The sequence below is a fragment of the Pholis gunnellus genome, assembly GCF_910591455.1.
Source record: "Pholis gunnellus genome assembly, chromosome: 6".
Lineage (NCBI taxonomy): Eukaryota > Metazoa > Chordata > Actinopteri > Perciformes > Pholidae > Pholis > Pholis gunnellus.
The window spans coordinates 22,584,052-22,602,395 of NC_136532.1; the positions used below are offsets into that span (position 1 = coordinate 22,584,052).

The following is an 18,344-nucleotide window of genomic DNA, read 5'->3' on the forward strand; positions in this document are numbered from 1 at the left end:
CTCATCCATAGTCAGTGTATCACCTACAGTAGATGGCGGTCGTCACGCCCCCCCAGCTTGGAGAAACAGATAGGAGTACCAGAATGCAAGCCAAGCAATGCACCGCTGTGGACGGGGGCAGCAGAAAAGACTCAACAAAGAAAATCTATATTGGTTCAAGTGTACGCTTGAAGAGAGTATAGATACGTTACCCTTTCCAGTTCAGTTCCCACGCAGAAAGGGCTGTCTGACAGCAAGATTGAGTAGTGAAAACATTCTAAATATAACTTACACTTAAACGGATATTGATTTTTCTTTTGTAGGTGAGCCTGTCTTTTAGGTGGCTAAAATACATATGATGTACATGACTTTGCTCCTGTGTCAGTACTCCTGAGTGTGTTTCTCCATGCTGGGGGTGCACCGACCTTCATCTATAAGTACCTCGTACAACCCCAATTCAAGACACCCGAACTGTCCCTTTAAGAAGTCAAAGCTGGGTAACACTGGGGTTTCTCTGCATTCAAAATATGTTTCCTCTTAGCTCTTAAACTCCATAAATATCAAGACAACTGCTTGCTCACTGGTCCACTCCCGAATGTTTATGATGACGTATAGAGTTCCCAGTGTTTGCCTCTCTGCTTCGGCGCACTAACGATGTCACAGAACTCTGATCCCTGTAGACACTTTGTGTGTGATGGATTGGGCTTTAGCACCGCCTACCATCTGTGGGCTGTGAATCACCAGCGCTGTGAGTTTATGTCAAGGCGTTGTGCTTTGCTGTGGGGAGTTCTCCTGAGCTGAGAGTTGATCTTTAAAGTTGCAGGAGGAGATTTTCTGCACCGGTGGATTTGCTGACAGCGTCCCTGAGAAATTAATGGATGTAATTAGTGGATGTTTGCTGAAAGGCAGAATGAGTAGGATTCTCCAAAAAAACTGTATAGACCTCTCAATCATTACTTATAACCCACGAGAAGCGTGTGGCTGTGTTTCTATCTTCAGAGACCCAGCCTTCTGTCTGTATTTCCTTTATTTTGCTGTGATATTTTTGGGTCCAAACCTCCAGTTGCCAGATCGTAAGCGTGCATCCACGAGGAAGCTATGAAAATGTAAATGTGGCGAGCAAGTTGACAAATCTCGTTCCCAAATGAGAGTGAATATTGTGTCGGCTCTCTCACCTGCTGGCAAGCACCCTAACTGAGTCAGGGAGCGTAAATGTTGTATTTACAGAATGCGACAGATAGATCCTACTCACTCAGCCTTTCAATATTGACACCGCAAATGACAGAATAAAAAAAAAGAAATCGGAATAAATTTGCTTACAATCAAGAAGTGAGAATGAATTTTTGAACTTGGTTGCATAGCGTAAATCATTAAAATGTTTCCCTTTGTTTTTCCACTTTGACAATGGCACAAATGAAGTTTGTAACCATAGAAATATGTTTTGTCACGTATTACATTTAGGGTTTATCCGGGCCTGTAGGGAAGATGGGGCCAAAAGGAGTCACGGTAAGTAGATGTTAGAAAAATTACAACTTTGTCAGCGGATTTGTGTCATTAAACTCTTTAAAGGCAGTATGTTTGGGAATAAAAGTAAATAGTGTATGTCTCACACTGTAAGGTGTTTAAAGCTCCCTCAGAGAGACTTCCTCTGTTTACTTGTATTTCATTTCCTCGTCATGCAGCCTCGCTCGGCTTCCATTGAAGGCCACAAGGGACAGAGGCATGACCCTCCTCTGTGTAGTAAAGTTTCTGAACTTTCACTCTCTCAAACGAACTGTGAAATGCCTGCTAAATGAATTACCTAACCAGTGTGGGTACATAAAAAAAGGCCAGCGTCATAAACGCCACTCTTCTGGCCTTGTTAACTCCATGATGATAAAGACAGATGGTTTTGTTAGTATATGTGAAGTACTATGGGAGCAATTAACTCTGGCTTTCTTGAAATCCCTTTCCGTGCTTGCTCTTCTTTTTATTGGTAGCCAAATATCGTAAAACTATATTGCTCTGCTGCCGAGCATAAACGTAATGCATTCAGACGTTAGCTTCTCATTACATGCTAATTTGTGTCGCTGCCCCCTTTTTCGACCACTTTTGCCTCTTCTTCCACTGAGCAGGTTTGGCCGGGAGTTCTTCAGAGATCCCTGATGTGAGGGTATGTGCCCTTGGACTACATCGTGGAAGCCAGCACCATGCAGTCCATGGGCATATACACTTGCCTCAAGGCTTGGCTCTACAAGACCACTCAACCGCAGCAAAAAGGCCTGCAGTGCTGTAACACAACCAAGCACCACAGCTGAAGCCTTTGTAGAAGTTCTTTTTAGACGTGTCGGTGTTGTTGACATCTAACAGTTCTACACAATGTCCATCATCTCTGCTCAGTCTCATTGTCCACCTTCTTTTTCTTTTTCATCTGTCTTTGGCTTTCCTGTGCCTCCACTCCATCTTTTATTCACCTCTCTAGGGTCACATAGGCCTCCTCGGGCGCTTTGGCCTTCCTGGTCCTGATGGCGAGAGAGTGAGTATTAGTGGCTGTGAGAGTAAATGCCTGTTGCAAATAGGTTTTGATTCTTGAAGTACTGCAGCCACACTTATCAAAATCACGCTCCTTTAAACTGTATTGGATCAAGCCTATAGGGATAAAGACAACCTACATCCCAACCTCTCTACTGTCTTGGATAAAGTTCAAATGTAGAGTTGGATTTAAATGCACTTAAACCCAGCCAGGACTCAAACTCCCATGAACCTCTAGGGCAGTTTTTGGCCACACTAGTCAAGTGGCGCTGTTTGCTAATACCACCGTTAGCCTTTAGTGCATTAGACAGTCTGGTCAGTTGATCTAAATGTAAGTAAACCGCGTCACAAACGTTGGGATGGATTTCCATGCAATTCAACTTTACAGCATGATCCTTAGAGCATTAATTGCTTTGGTAATTCTTTGACTTTAGGATAGTCCTAAAACTAACGACGAACTCCTTCAATCACAGCTGTGCATTGAGATGATTGCTGACATGGCATTCTACGAAGCCATTTCCATTTACTTCTGAGTATGACTGGACTAAATCTTCTATCTTGATATAGGTCATTTCATATAACACTATATATCACAATTTAGCATGTTTTCTGGTAATTCAATAAATAGTAAATAGTGTTTATGAAATAAGTACATTGGAAAACCTACTTTTATTTACTTCTGTGTGAATTCAATTCTTGACAAATTAAAAATACTGAATATTTGCTCATTTTATTGAAAACGTACAGTTGTACGCTGATGATATTTGCAGAGCAATCCGATGAGGACAAAAGTTTGATTTAACTGCACTTGGAGCAGAATTCTTATGTGCTTGTTTTTATCAATGTAGATGACGTAACATTATTTCATTTAAAGATCATAATGTGATATTATTGACAGCTACAGAACAGCTACTGCTGTTGCCAAGATCAAGAATAACCTGTCAAGCTCAATATTTTAACTTTTTCCACGCAAGTGATACGGATCCAAGAATAGAGAAGTTGCTTCTTCATTTTTACTCCATCTAAGACTCAAAGCCTCACAGGGCTGCTAGCTAAAGGCTTTTAGTCTTCTCTAATGATTTCTATGTTTTTGCATTACTCACTTTTATCTCTACTTTAGCCTCTTATCCATCTTCTCGCTCTGTCTCAACTGTGTTTTGTTTCCTGTTTCCAGGGAATTCCTGGCATTCATGGGACGAAGGGCAAGATGGGTAGGCCGGTAAAGTTTTCTCTCAACATCCTTCTCAGAGAACATTTGTAATGCAGCCTCATGAAAGTGAGGGTTGTTTGTCTTGATCTATAGACTCTTACTGTCGCGCAGAGCTACTTTAAAGTGTATTCAATGAGCATTACTTTGACAAATCTCCTCCTGGTCTCAGTGCGTGAAGAGAAGTTGTGCTAACTTCCACACTGGCACAGTGATGCTAGAGATTACTGCACCCTAAATAGCATGTAGCCTGCATGTATGCAGGCTACATGCCACATGCTACATGCTACTAGCTACATGCTATATAGCAATAGCCTGCATGTATTGGAGACAATGTTCATTTGTCAGCAGATTACATTTAAATTATCAGTCAGATCCTTTTTTTTTAAATCAGAAAGTCTAGACCTCGTAAAGTCAGTGACTCCTCATCTATAAATCTTAAATGATTAATCTTCTCTGGCTGAAGTTGATTAGGAAACATTATAGCTTTTAGAGTGTGTTTATTACTGTGCTTGTTTTGCATGGAACCGATATAATAATGTGATGTGTCAGTTGCGGGTTTGGCTCTTCAGAGTCTCTACCCACAGTTCAGAGGAGTCTATCGCCGTTGGCGCCTGGATGTAAATTCCCCATCCTTCCAGGCTTACATGGAAAATACTAATACAGCACATGACCACTCGTGTAAATCTGCTGTTTTCCCAGACCGAGTCTGGTTGCACATGTTCTTTTTTCAAATGATTATGCAGTAGCGGTCAGTGACAGACTGAGGCCAAGAAAAAAAAAGCCTCGTAATAGCCAAGTCATGAGCAAGTCATTTCCCTTCCTCTGGTGAAAAGCGAGGTCAGTGACATTACGCAAGACGTTTTTGTCTGTCCTGAGTCAGCAGTAATGCTGTTCAACAAAATCTGGAAAGAAAACACAAGAGAAGGAGCCGGCATGTTTGATCCACATGTCCCAAAGCATAAAACAACGAGAGCCACCGAGACTATGTACCTTTTACAGTGTTTAACAGCTCCCTTCCTCCTGTGTTAACTTTATGGATGAAAAGTAGACAAGTTTTCCCCTTTTTTTTAAACAAATAAAGCTATATTTTGTGCGTAGCAGAATGGCACGATTTCCCGTCGGACCGATCACATAATTAGAAGGGTCTCGCCAGCCTTGATGAAAGTTGATGTCAATATGAGAAGAAAGACTTTCATGTGTTTCTGATCAAACCAAGTCAGTTACTGAGATTTCCGAAAGAGGCACATTTTTCCACATTTCCTGTGGGCTTCATGTTGCACCAATTACGGCTCATTACCGTGTCCACATTGGCCTAATGTTGTAAATCAGCATTCTGCCACACAAACTGTCCTCTCTCCGCCGTCTCTTGAGGTCTTCATGCTTCCATTTGATCCTTCTCTCTGTCTGCAGACAGACGATGAGAGGTCTCTCGGTTCTGTTTCTCATGAACGTAAACCATAGACCGCCGTAGGCGAGTGCTGAGCCGCATGTTGACCGCGGCACATTGACTAACACACGTTGAGCATGTGGCCTCACGGCTGCAGCACACCTCTTGTTCTGCCTCTATAATGGATTTAAGTCCTGGGGGGGGGGGGGGGGGGGGGGGGGGTGTTTGGCTCCGCTCCCTGCCAGCGTGTGCACACACGGACACCCGGTCGCTCGGAAACACTCAGCCGTGGAATTTCCTGCCGGTCTCCCAGGAATGAAGCGCCGGGAGCCCGTTTGAGGGGATTTGCCTGGCTTAGACCTCTGTTTTGGGAAACACTTTGTTGATCCCCTGTGCGTGGTGCGATAGCTTCACAGACAAACCATGTGATATCTAAATACATTCAAGTGTTTTGACAGCATGAACATGATAAAGCCACTCAATTTCCTCTCTGGTTACATGACCGTCCTGTTTGTTTGTGTGCTCAGGGGTTTTCTGGTGACTTTGGAGAGAGAGGACCTCCTGGCCCTGATGGGAACCCAGTAAGTGATATTATGTACATGAATGCACCATTTAATCACTCGGCACTGTAACAAAATCTTGTCAAAATTACACCTGACGGAGATTTCACCAGATTTCAGACTAATTTCAAAAACACTCATATTGTTTTACAACAACAACATTGTATTCCTGCACTGGACTGACTGTGAGGTCCGTCTGTGCGGTCTTTCAGTAACTCATCCATCATAATCCATACTGATAGCTACGAGGGCAGCATCAGCAGTTCCGCTCGCCTCTCCTCCTCTTTTAGTTTGACCCTCTCTGCTCGCGGTTGGCTGACCTCTGGGAGCCTCCTCCAGGCCTCATTTCCTCTGCCTCCAGAGGGAACGGGGGGATGTTCCATTTGGCTGAATTCGTCTCCTTTCATTCGTAGAGGAACAGAGGAGGCGACAGGAAGGCCACACTGGGCTGTGTGTCACCCGTCTCTCCACTGGATGCGTAGCTCGGAGAGGATGTCGGCATGGCATGTGGCTGCCGGGTAGATCGTTTTGGAACAAGCCTCTCCGTGTGTCAAGTGCCAAGTGCTCACTCGCTATGCTAAACTGAGTGGAGGAAAACACTAGTGAATAAACAAAATATAGAAACACACAGTTTGAATTCATGTGTATCCTCCCCCTGCAGCTCTACACCTCTTATCTGACTGTGCCTGTGTTGCATCTCTTCTTTATCCATCTTTCTTTGTTCTCTCCCTTCTTCTTAGGGTGAGCTGGGATCTCCTGGCCCATGTGGAGTCCTTGGACTTATTGTAAGTGTTCTTGTATCTTTCTCACTGATTTTATACCTTTATGTTTTGGGATTTTAAACACTTTGGTACCTTGTTTTAAAAAAACAAATATATATATATATATATATTGTCTTTTCTTTAAGAAATGAGCTCGTAACTACTAATTTGAAAAGTGCTATGAAAATAAAGTTTGATTCCTTACTCCCTTTTCTTTTATCTCTTCTTATCCCCCTCGTTTTTTTGGGGGGTATTATGAGCACCGGTCTTTAAGACGTAATTCATCTGGACATTCAGTGTTTGAAGTGTGTGTTTTGTGTGTGTTGATGTGTGCAGGGAGACATGGGCTCTACTGGCTTCATGGGCTCACCAGGAATAACAGGACTCAAGGTAAATGATGCGGTTTTGTAGTCGTGTCTGGTTTTGGTGTGGATCCAATATAAATAGGGTACATTTTGATCGATTAACCAGAATGTCTCCAAGTTGCGTTTGAGTTCACTTTGATGAGACAAAGTGACAAGTTTATTCCACAGCCTCGGTAAACGCCAGGACTGCACATTAATCCTGGTCAATCATTCATCTTTTTTTATTCATTATTGTTTTGCTTCCCAGGGAGTACCTGGAAACCCTGGGGAACCAGGACTGAAAGGTGATAAGGTGATCTGCATATGTATTTTATCATTACTAACCTACAATATACAATAATCCTAGAGGTGACAAAACACAAAACCTTATTTTGGAATCCTGAGAAAGCTATAACCGATAACACAAACCCATGCACGGCTCATGTGTAACCCAGCGCTCATGTGGTGCATGCTTACTGAATAATCTCTTGGCTAACATTTGGATTGGTTTTATATTCTTTTGTGTTTTCTCAGGGGGATGTTGGCTTAGCAGGGGAGCCAGGGGAGCGTGGATTCCAAGGGGACAAGGTAAGTCGTTTGTATGTGCTCAGGTGGTGCAGTGGGTCGCCCATGAATAATAGGATTAGTGTGCAATGCTTGGCTTCTCCTATCTGCATGTCAAAGTGTCCTTTAGCAACACCCTGATGTCCAGATTGCTTCAGATGTTTGTGTGCACGGGTTAACAAATGGAAACTTCTGCTTCAATTTCCCGTTTCTTTTAATCTTATTATAGAATGTTGGTGTGTTTCTTTATCTAAGCAGCATGTTCATGTGGATGTTTTTTTTATTTTTACTTTAGACCCACTTGTTGTCTTGACTTGTATATTCTGAGCTGGCTTTTGTTTTGCAGGGTATGCGTGGCTCGCTTGGGGTGCCGGGTCCTCGTGGAAAACCTGGACTACAGGTATTTAAAAAACTAGATTCTGGCATGGAAATCCCATTCAAGCATGCAGGTACTTATACGACCCAAGAAACTCTAAAAACACCTAAAAAAGAGCTTAGTGCAAAGTTGGGATGTTTTTGATTAGATTGCACAGGTAATCGCTACATTTTAAAGTGTTCCTTCATTTAGAGATAATATTTAAGCAGTTTCTTCTCATGCCTAACTGCTTTGGTTGCTTGTTTGTTCTCGGTGGGTGATTAATACATTAAGTGTGCTGTCTATCTCTCCAATGGAGCACTCAGTGGTAGACAGCTCCTCTAGAATGTTGTCGTGGAGGCTATTTCTACCTTTTCTCTTTAGCTGATACGCATTCTGTTCTGAAGCATGGTGGCGTGCTCGAAGGGCAAAGTAAGGCTTATGATGCACTCCAAAAAAAAATTGAAATCTTCAAATGTATACCAAAACACTCATGCATTCAAGAGAACTTTGGTCTCAGAAATGTATGTTATTCCATGAATAGCATGAACATCCCAGCAAAGAGTGGCAAATTCCCAGTGCGTATGCTGCTTTAGCCTGAAGACTAATCACCAACATTGGCACGTGTGCGTTGTGAAAGTGTCCTTAATATTTTGATCTGATTTGAGGTTGTAGCATGTAGAACCCGCTCTCTCCCCGGCCATACTCTTCCCTCCTATCAGAATCTTACTTCAGCCACACTGGTTGATTTGAAATTGTGAAATACTGACGCTTAAAGAAAAGGAGATTTCCATGTAACTTGCATGTACAGTACAGTGCATGACCTAGAAACGCACAAAGAAGATGCAGCTTGACACACAAATGTTCCCCTCACAATACATTAATGGAATATGGGCTATGGTATTGTCAATTTGGTTAAAGTTACTTTGAGGTTTGTGATCTGGGTGATAACAGTAAGATCATTTGTGACATTTCTTAGGGCGAACCTGGTGAAAAGGGCCCTGATGGTTCACCGGGCCCTCCTGGCCCAGAGGTATTTAGTATTATGTTTTGACTCGGTGCATTATATTTATGTTGTTGTTGACACAATGTGGTGTGCTACTGTATGGTGATGAAGCTGTGGTTCATTTCACAGGGTTTTCCGGGAGACATTGGCCCGCCAGGACAAAATGGCCCCGAAGGACCCACGGTTAGCGGAGCGACGTTAACGATTTGGATATGAATTGTCAGTGAGTGGAAATGAAGTGAAAGTTCACTCTCAGTGTTTCATCCACAGGGAAAGCAAGGGACGAGAGGTTTGCCAGGTCTAAGAGGAACACTCGGTCTTCAGGTGAGGTTGACTTAACATATTTTGAAAATGAATAAAACATAGAAAGCTTTTTTTTCTTTTTCTCTTCCTGACCTTTTAGTGACAATTCTTTTGTCAGGGTGACGAGGGACCGGTCGGGCCCGCTGGACCCGCTGGACTCGAGGTGAGTGCTGATTGGATAAGCCCTGCGGCTTGAGAGCAGCTATAAAATACAATTACAGTTATCTGTTAGGATGCACACACAAAAACTCAACAAGTGCACCACGTGTCTCTGCCTACATTTAGCTTTGGAGGAGAAACTGGGACCTGTCATGGACAGTCAGTCCTTTGGCTGACGGATGTCTTTGTTGTTCTAAAGCTGTTTTGAAAGACTTTCTATTGGACGCTGTATAATTATATTGGTCAGCAAATTGCTATGATGTTTACTATCATAAAAAGAACCCCAAACAAACAGTTTGTTTGTCAAATTTAGACGAAGCATTCATTTTAAGATGGATGCACAGGTTAAGAAGCATTTTTTTACCTAAATCCACACAATAATTCATTACATGGATATCTACTCAGGAGTTCAAATGTGTAATTAAAGTAAAAAAATCTCAAATCGTCCTCTTTGTTGTTTGTTTTTCAAATTTCTCCACCATACACAGATTTATGTTCTTGATAAATAGCATCTAAACATTCTAAATGAGGAAGCAGTGCAAGACAAATTTAGGATTTTACACCATGCAAGAAGAATGCCTTTGATCTTTTCTGAATGAATAAAAGTCCACAGCGACTATCTTTGTCTCTGGTGTTGGTTTGGAGTCATCCCAGGCTAAACAATAGAGAAGACTCTTCCAATGAAGTTCTATATTTTCCAATGCTTGAGTCCAATCGGCCCTCTCCCAAAAGTTGAACCCACAAGCGATTACCGAACACAAACACGATGACTTCAGTGAGTAATAAGAAGCCTTTGATGCTGCAAACGGCTCTCTGTTTAATGGATCATTAAGTTTCTTAGAGGGATGCTTTTGTTTTGGCATCGACAGTTGGTTTTTGTTTTTGTGCCCCCGGCCTCGAGAGGGACGGCAGACTGCACCTTTTACAGGAGGCATGGAGAGTTTATTGTTTAGTGTGGAGCTGCAGTACACTTCTCTGTCATTTCTGCTTTCTGCTCAGGGCAGGCCTGGGAGGCTGGGATTCCCTGGACTGACAGGCCCAGATGGACTCAAGGTCAGACCCGACATTCACACATCCACCGCCCGAACTACTGTCCTCCTTAACTGAACATTCTCGCCGCGGCTTTCGTTTATGATAATGTGTCATCTGAATATGTGTAAATTAGATGTTAATTCTCCGTTACCACAGGGGAACGGCCCTCCAAGCACATTTCGACTGATTTGAACTCAAAACGAAAGGCATGACTAAGTTTGTGATATGCTAATTGGCTGCTTTGCTGTAGGGCGAGACCGGGATAACTGGCGAGGTTGGAAAAGTTGGCGAGAGGGTAAAGGCTTTTCTCTCCTCTTTCTGCTGATATTTCTGTTTGATGCTCACTGTGTGTCTGTTTTGTTGGGAGTCCCAAAGCTGTGCTGCCCATTATGAGAACTATAACTTCAATAGAACTGAGAGAAATAAGGGACGGCTAAGACAGCATATTTTCTGCCCTTCAGGGTCTGCCTGGTTTTGTCGGGCCTGTTGGAGAGACTGCCGCCGGAGGACAAAAGGTTAGCGCTATCTCAATTTGTTACACTTGGCTGGTATCGCAAATTGTTCTTGTCCAACTTTGATTTTGAATCGGTTAAATTGCTCTCTGTGTTAAATTGCTCTCTGTTGATGTAGCATGTGATTAGTGCTGAAACAAGAAGTCAATTACACATTATTTTAGAATCAATGCCGTCTGGTTCCAGCCTCTCAGATGTGCAGATTTGCTGCTTTTTTTTCCTGTATTATGTGATTGTAAATTAAATAATTTTGGACTGTTGGTCAGAATTTGGAACAGCAAATTGAAGGCATCACTTAGTTTTTGTGATTTTATATTTTGTAGACCGGTCGCTTCATCATTTAATCCATCGATAGTTGATCAATGTTCCCCTAATTGTGGCTTTTGGCTCTCCAGGGGGATCGAGGCAAAATAGGTGGCCCAGGGCCGCCAGGTGAAACGGGGCCGATGGTAAGGAGTAAGTCTGGACCCCGTCTCTCCTACCAGGGGGAATTCAATTTGACTTACGTAAGGGATGGGGGTGCGATATGTTCGGAGAGACAGATTAAAAGTTACTAAACATCAATCATCTAAAAGGCAGATAATACAAGGCCATCCAGTTTAGTCAGAAATATGAGAGCTACTTCCTGATCGTATTTGATGAATCACATACAGTAGATATCATTCGAGTAACGTTGCATCCATCAGGGTCACACTGGAATACCTGGGGAGACTGGACCACCTGGACTGCAAGGGATCCCAGTAAGTTACTGCTGTCATTGTCAGAGCTTCATGTGCACTGAATTTAAAGCAGAGACCACACTGGCCGGTTGTGTGGTCCAGAGTATCTGGATCTTTTCTGTTACTCAACGCCAGGATGAAAAGCAGTGTTTCACTCTCTGGTTGAAAGACACACGAACATACTTTTGTTACGCAACCTACTGTATGTTCTAAACTAACACTTTGAAACTATGAAACAAAATGACTTATTTTAACCCAAACCACAATCTCTTCCTGAATCTAGGAGATTTGTTACCTGAAGTTGTTTTGTTTCATTTCACAACATTCGGGTAGGTGTAGTTTTGCCCGTCTGAAGCTGAAGTATAAAGTGATTCAAAGGGCATTATCAGTGGTTATGACTCCCATTCTAACATTCAACATGTGTGGTTTATTGCACTTCTGACCCCAGCCTGCATCATTTATAGGTATTGTTGTCAGAAATGTACTGTGCTGCCCTTCTGACATCCAACAGTGATGTCACGGTGTACTGACACCGCCCTGAAGTACACATCTACATTACTGCAGCAAAGCAGTGCTGAGAAGTTAAACCACTGGAGTTCAGCAAAAATGAGATATTCAGCTGGTGTTAATTACTCTTTAACAAAAATCCCTCATTGAATCACTATATCAGTCTGACCTCTATAAAGTCACTTAAAAAGCATCCCATCATAGTCAACATTATATTAAAAAACTAAACTGCTGAATGCTGTTAAAATAGGTTGTGTAGAAAGTTAATGAAGATGAGAATGAAACTGAGACAACTTTGCCTTGTATCTTAGTTTGTAAAGTTTGCTACAGTCGAACTCAAAGAACATTTTTTCACACACATTCAGGGGCCTCCTGGTTCACTTGGATCCATCGGCATCAGAGGACCCAAAGGCCGGAGGGTAAGCTACTTAAATCGGCGTTAAAACATTATATAACCATTAGGTGATTACGTACTGTTGTCTGTTACCAACCAATGTGACACAACAATACAATCTACACCCGATTCGTGGACTCGGCATCATGGCTATAGGGATGGCAGTGTGTGTGTGTGATGGTCGGTCCACACTGAAATATGTCTACTGTTTAGTGATAATTAGCAAACGTTAGCATGCTAACACTGCTAAACTAAAAGATGTGGGACATGATGGATGTTATTCCTGCTAAACATCAACATGATAGCATTGTCATTGTGAGCATTTGCTGGTATGTCTTGCCCAAGATTTAAACTTTTTGTTTATTTGCAATAAATGGAAGAAGAAGAACTGTGTAACTTTGCAGTAGGTAACATAAGAAGTGACGGACACCTTCAATGATGAGACCATGAGTGAGCACAAAGCAGAGAAGGCCTGAACTTATTATAGATAAATAATGAAATAAAATGCAACCATCAGATAATTACATCCCTTTGAAGTGCAGAGCAAAAACACCAAAGCGAGGATTGCTCAGCAACCTTCCCCAAAGAATAAAAAAAGACCGACAAAATAACAAAAGTATTAAATATCTGTACATAGTCACAACAACTTGAATGTGTGTTGGTAAATTCAAATATTCTAAGAGGCTTGTCCAAACTAAACACGCTGGATTTTCTGTACATGGAAATGTGTGTGTGTGTGTGTGTGTGTGTGTGTGTGTGTTCGCTGGCTTTTGCATAATTGAGTTTTCTAATTTGGAAAAAATGGCCCATGGTTGCACAGCGGGATCATTGGACTGAATGAATAATTGATCTTACATAAATAAGTGGTATAATTAAGGCATTTCACCCTGATTGGTTTTACACGGCTCCCCTGATATCACAAGCAGTCACAAGCGTAATATTTTCTAACTACAATAGCTGAACATTACATCAAGGCTTTGGAAAATAGAATTAACACCAACACGGTTACACTCCAATCTACTCATTACATTGTCTGAAGTAATTCCCTGTCAGCAAGGAGTGGGGAAAAACCAGTAACAACCGTTTCCTGTGCTCAACGTTTTGTAATAATAATTGCGATATTGCCTCCCAAAAAAGAAGATAATAGCGTTATTCTTCGGGACACATATTAAAAATGTGGTTTTATTTGATTCATTTATTGTGCTGCACATATTGTCTCGCTTCTTTTAGGAATACAGAGGACTGAAGAGAAGTAGCTATGTGGAGGATGTATCCAACCCTTTTACTCTACTTCTTGTTTTCTCTCATATCTTTTTGCGTTTTTTAAATTTCACCTCGAGAGCGTTTTGTCACACTGAATCTGCCGATTCATTCAAACTGAGTCCACTGAATTTAATTGTGACGCATATCTCTGATATGTAAACAAGTCATTTCCATCATTTTGTCAGGCTGTCCCTGTACTCTTCAGGTAAAAAAAAGCCCTAAAAATAGTGGACTTTAAAAAGAAAAAAGAACGCATGGGGGGGGGGAAGCGAGTGAGTTTCCACCTAAGATGCTTGCTGGTGTCGAATTAATCAGAAAAACTGATTATAGAGGCTGAAATAGATGGTAAATGTCTGCACTATAAAACATGTCGATCTCAATAAGTCTTATAGTCAATTGTTTTCCCCTCTAAAAAAATTACGTTTTTTTTTAAGTGACAATAACTTGAAATAAGAGAGATCACTCCCCCAGAACCACAAAGGCAGGTCTTGATTAGTGTTTGTTTAAATTGCCCTGGAAAAATAAAGTAAAGTTATCCACTGTTATGTTCAAATGTCGCTCAATATTAAATTGACTGGAATCAGTTTTTCAGTGAATTAAATGTTACCGTCTCAAACAACAGTAATTGAAAATTAACAGGCAGAAAAGGACACGACAATGTCAGCCTTATTTACGTAATGATTCAAAATACTTTTGATGCTCACACAGCTTATTCAAATATTCTCATATTCTCAACAAAGGTCTTTAACTTTTTAGTCTGTTATTAGCAAGCAGCGGTGAAATGATCAAGGCCTTAAATAGGTGTGAGCTGCATTCTGCTCTTGTTCCGTTTGGATCATTATTATATACAGATGCTTACACGAACAGACAGCAAAAGACTCAGTCAGTCCTCTAATGTTTTCCGACAGCGAATAGTTTGGTCCAGTTTTATAGGCAAGGATGAATCAGCTACAGGATTTGTGACCTTTTCCCAAGGCGTCTTTACGATAAGCCCAGTGTGCAGACGGGGGCCACTGTGTGTGATGGTGGAAAGATGGGGACAAAGTCTACACAGTGCGGATTGGACTGTGAAACGGAGCTGATTCGCACATGCCAAGTATTTTGCAAAATAGCCACAACCTTTGACGGAGAGCGCTGCGATGTGGCCTCAACCACACCAAACAAAGAAAGCTTCCTCCCAGGCTCCCCTAGATAGGGATGACAAAAATGGAGATTAAGTGCCCTAATTCATTGACTTAATATGTTAAACAACGTCGGCCTGAGGTCTGTTAAAGGGCACATGTTCCCAAGCTATTCATCAATGACAAATTTATGTTCTTTCTATAGGGTCCGATAGGTCCTGATGGGCCAGTGGGGGAGAAAGGGTCGACTGGAGTAAAGGTGAGCACGTGGCCCGAAAGTCGAATTTGACAGCGATTGATACACTTCCTCTCAGGGTCTCAGATTGTGTTCCAGTTTGTGGCTCTTTATTGATAACATTCCAAACCTGCCTTAGAGAAATGTCTGGCCTTCAACTCTCTAATTGCACACATCAAATCTGTCCCACTGCAAGCTCGGATAAACACAATGGCACTTTTCTCTGTAACAGGGGGAGGAAAAAAATCAGGAGAACTTTTACAAGCAGCTTTGTTCAGCAGACTGTAATTATTAACTATTTTTAACATCTAAAGATACTTTAGAGGACGCTCTTTGTAAGCTGCGAGTCCAACAACAGAACCTTAAATCAAAGAGGACTAAAATATTGATGGTGCTGGTAGTGCTTGGCAGTCGGGAACATTTTAACTCTGGGGGATTTCAGAGAGCTCAGTTTACTGAGTTGGATGTTTTCTTTGCAGGGCCCTGATGGTCCACTCGGAAAATTGGGCCTCCCCGGGGACACGGTGAGACATTTTTTCTCTTTTTTTTACTTTCCCCTCATAACAGTAATAGCAGCAGTATTAGCACAATCCTCATTATATTTGACCTTTTGAAGTCCTCAAGGAATTAGTATCTAGGAAAAAGTAGAGTGTGGTGCTTCAGTGCTAGGGAAGAGTACAATGACCGTCTCATTAAAGCATGCACAGTGAAGCAGTCATACAGCACGCTTAATGGCACATATAGTATATGATCATGTAAGGTATGGCATGTCGTCATTCATTTCTCCATCTGGTTTAACTGCTGTTGTCTATACCTTCCGATTATTTCTTGTTCACAAGTTGGTGTATTCCCAAATGGCTAATTGGCCCCTAGAGATATTTAATAATTGCAAAAATGATAATTCAGATGACAGATTAACTATTTTGATAATCAAGTATCATTTATCTGTACTATGGGTGCCAGACAAATGTAGTCACAAACGTAATAGGGTAGAAGTATATCGGACATATATTGCACAAAATGGAAATACTGTTAATAATTAGTTATTAGTCAACGTATTTCTTTACTTCTCACCAATTATCAATTAAAGTCCTTCATCAAGCAAGAGTGCCAAACATTCCTTACCTGGTTATTATGTAAAGGAGGAGACAAGAAAGTGAACTAAGCCCCACTGGTATGCCGTCCATGCCACCTTAACCCTCCATTAGTTTGACCCCTTTGTGTCCTTGTGCTGCAGGGCAAGCTTGGCGAGCCAGGTGAAGCCGGGCCAAAGGGATTTCCAGTAAGTGTTTGGGGCTATCAGAGGTCTCTTTTAGGTCCGTCTTGATTTTTGGGGTGGACTCATTTTGGGGAACAGTGGTGGATACGTGAGGCCTGTGTGTCACACTTTAACTCTAGTAGGTGTTGTCGCATTTCATCGTGTTTGTGAATACCAATAGTGTCTGTATTATGAACCCTGGAACTCTTTTCAGGGTGTTCAAGGCCCCTCTGGACCTCCAGGGGCCAAAGGAATTGCAGGAGAGCCAGTGAGTTTATTACATACATTTTGTTTCCATATTTGAGAATCATACTATGACTTTTTATGCAGCTTTTTTTTATGGCATACAATACTATGACATTCAGCACAAAGCATACCATGACATACTATACTGTGACTTTTTTATGACTTGTATGACATGATGACTTTCTATTTCAGTTTTTTAATGGCATACTATACTTTTTATGATGTTTTTTATGGTGTTCTATTTCTTTTAGGATTTTATTTATATGGACTGCTATAATATTTTATGGCGTACTATACTATGAATTCTTTCTGCCATGTCTTTTTGGCATGATATATGCTACGACATTCTTCTCAGGATTTTTATGAAATACTCTTTTTCTAACATTCTTTTAGGATTTCCTTTAATGTAATTCTATACTATGACATTTCATAATCTACTGTGGCATGTGGCACCCACTGTGAACTCCTCTTCCTTCCCATCGCATATACATTCAGAATTTCAACTTTGACACTTTTTTATTCACTGCCGCCTAGAAACCCATATCCTGCTCCAAAAAGCCCTGAACAACCTAATCGACTTTCTCTCATTCTGCCCGAGTCTCACAGACACAAGCAGAGAAGCAGAGAGTCCGAGACTATTTGATTTACACCACCCCCGTCCTGGAGAGGCAGCTTTATTGTAGCCTGAATGTGTCTCTGTAACAGCAGGCCTGTGTTTCCATCACTTACAGAAGCTTCGGCTCAGTGTTTTGAAGGCTGTTAGCCCCGCAGATTATCTTATCTCTCTAAATACGCACTTTCTTCCTGGTTCTTATTTCTTTTCAAATCTTTCTTCCTTCACTGTCACTTTCCGAGGCATTCGTGGAAGATTAGAAAGCACTCTTAACCTTTTTACTGATGCCTCTGCTTTGTCGCCGCAGGGACCAGCAGGGCCATCAGGAACGATTGGGCCACTGGGGGCGATGGGGCCGTGGGTGAGCTTGATCACACAAGCTGGTGTTACGAAGGCCACTGACTTTTACGAAGGCAGCGAATACTAAAGGCTGTCACTGTTTTTGACAGGGGCCGCTGGGAAGGGCCGGAGAGAGAGGACTGCCTGGTGAACTGGGAGAGCAGGTGAAGATGAGGAGGGAGCACCTCCTGTTCGATGCAAATATATCAGTGCCTCTATCCAGAGAGCCAGATGATGAGGAAAAAAAAGAATGCACATGAATTTGATTTTGTACAGAAATTATTATCAGGCGTAATGGTTACTAGGGAAGTAGGGAAGCACTAGGAGAGGGTGTAGTAACTACTGACTAAGCTACATTTCTTATTGAAATTTCATGGAGGTTCATGAAACTAGGTATTAAAAATGGTGGAAGCAAAGCTTGTAGATCAAGAGATACAAAACATCACCAATGTCATAACCATCAGGCTTCTTCTGCTGACAGGGCGACATCGGTCTACCTGGCAACACCGGGGAGCAGGGTTTGATTGGCCAGAGAGTAAGGAACACACTTTGTCTTTCTGTAAAATTATGAGTGAAGGAGTTTTTTTTTGAAGAACCCTTAAAAATATCTAAAAGAAGACATTTGTTGTTGCAACAAAGAGCAAACAAATTGGTTCATTTTGTTTTTCAAAATGTAGTAATTTATGTACTCTAATACAGTTTTGCCAATGTTTGACCATCTGTTTCTGCTTCCTGTGATCACTGTCCTTGTAACACATAAAAATATTATTGCAACCATAATACATTTTATGATTTGTCCGTCAGGGTGAGTCAGGCATCGATGGGGAGGCTGGACTAAGTGGACCTGATGGAGCCAAGGCAAGTTAAAAAATAAAAGACATGCTGTGGCTTATAATTTGATTTATCCATCCCTTTAAAAAGCCAAGTGCTTTTTACTGTCTAGGCACACAGTAAAGGAAAAAAAAA

At 41.7% G+C, this 18,344-nt stretch overlaps 1 protein-coding gene across 1 annotated transcript in view; it reads left to right on the forward strand.

Moving 5' to 3' along the window:
- col27a1b (collagen, type XXVII, alpha 1b) overlaps window positions 1-18,344 on the forward strand; it is a gene marked incomplete at its 5' end in the record, with an annotated part of 57,840 nt that overhangs the window by 26,737 nt on the left and 12,759 nt on the right. The window contains 27 exons of the mRNA XM_079160793.1: window positions 1,441-1,485; window positions 2,441-2,494; window positions 3,665-3,709; window positions 5,615-5,668; window positions 6,388-6,432; window positions 6,745-6,798; window positions 7,021-7,065; window positions 7,287-7,340; window positions 7,663-7,716; window positions 8,651-8,704; window positions 8,807-8,860; window positions 8,948-9,001; window positions 9,099-9,143; window positions 10,139-10,192; window positions 10,422-10,466; window positions 10,633-10,686; window positions 11,079-11,132; window positions 11,370-11,423; window positions 12,275-12,328; window positions 14,893-14,946; window positions 15,402-15,446; window positions 16,160-16,204; window positions 16,395-16,448; window positions 17,347-17,400; window positions 17,489-17,542; window positions 17,860-17,913; window positions 18,183-18,236. Coding sequence (XP_079016919.1) covers window positions 1,441-1,485; window positions 2,441-2,494; window positions 3,665-3,709; window positions 5,615-5,668; window positions 6,388-6,432; window positions 6,745-6,798; window positions 7,021-7,065; window positions 7,287-7,340; window positions 7,663-7,716; window positions 8,651-8,704; window positions 8,807-8,860; window positions 8,948-9,001; window positions 9,099-9,143; window positions 10,139-10,192; window positions 10,422-10,466; window positions 10,633-10,686; window positions 11,079-11,132; window positions 11,370-11,423; window positions 12,275-12,328; window positions 14,893-14,946; window positions 15,402-15,446; window positions 16,160-16,204; window positions 16,395-16,448; window positions 17,347-17,400; window positions 17,489-17,542; window positions 17,860-17,913; window positions 18,183-18,236 — 1,386 coding nt within the window. The remainder of the gene's footprint in view (window positions 1-1,440; window positions 1,486-2,440; window positions 2,495-3,664; window positions 3,710-5,614; window positions 5,669-6,387; window positions 6,433-6,744; window positions 6,799-7,020; window positions 7,066-7,286; window positions 7,341-7,662; window positions 7,717-8,650; window positions 8,705-8,806; window positions 8,861-8,947; window positions 9,002-9,098; window positions 9,144-10,138; window positions 10,193-10,421; window positions 10,467-10,632; window positions 10,687-11,078; window positions 11,133-11,369; window positions 11,424-12,274; window positions 12,329-14,892; window positions 14,947-15,401; window positions 15,447-16,159; window positions 16,205-16,394; window positions 16,449-17,346; window positions 17,401-17,488; window positions 17,543-17,859; window positions 17,914-18,182; window positions 18,237-18,344) is intronic.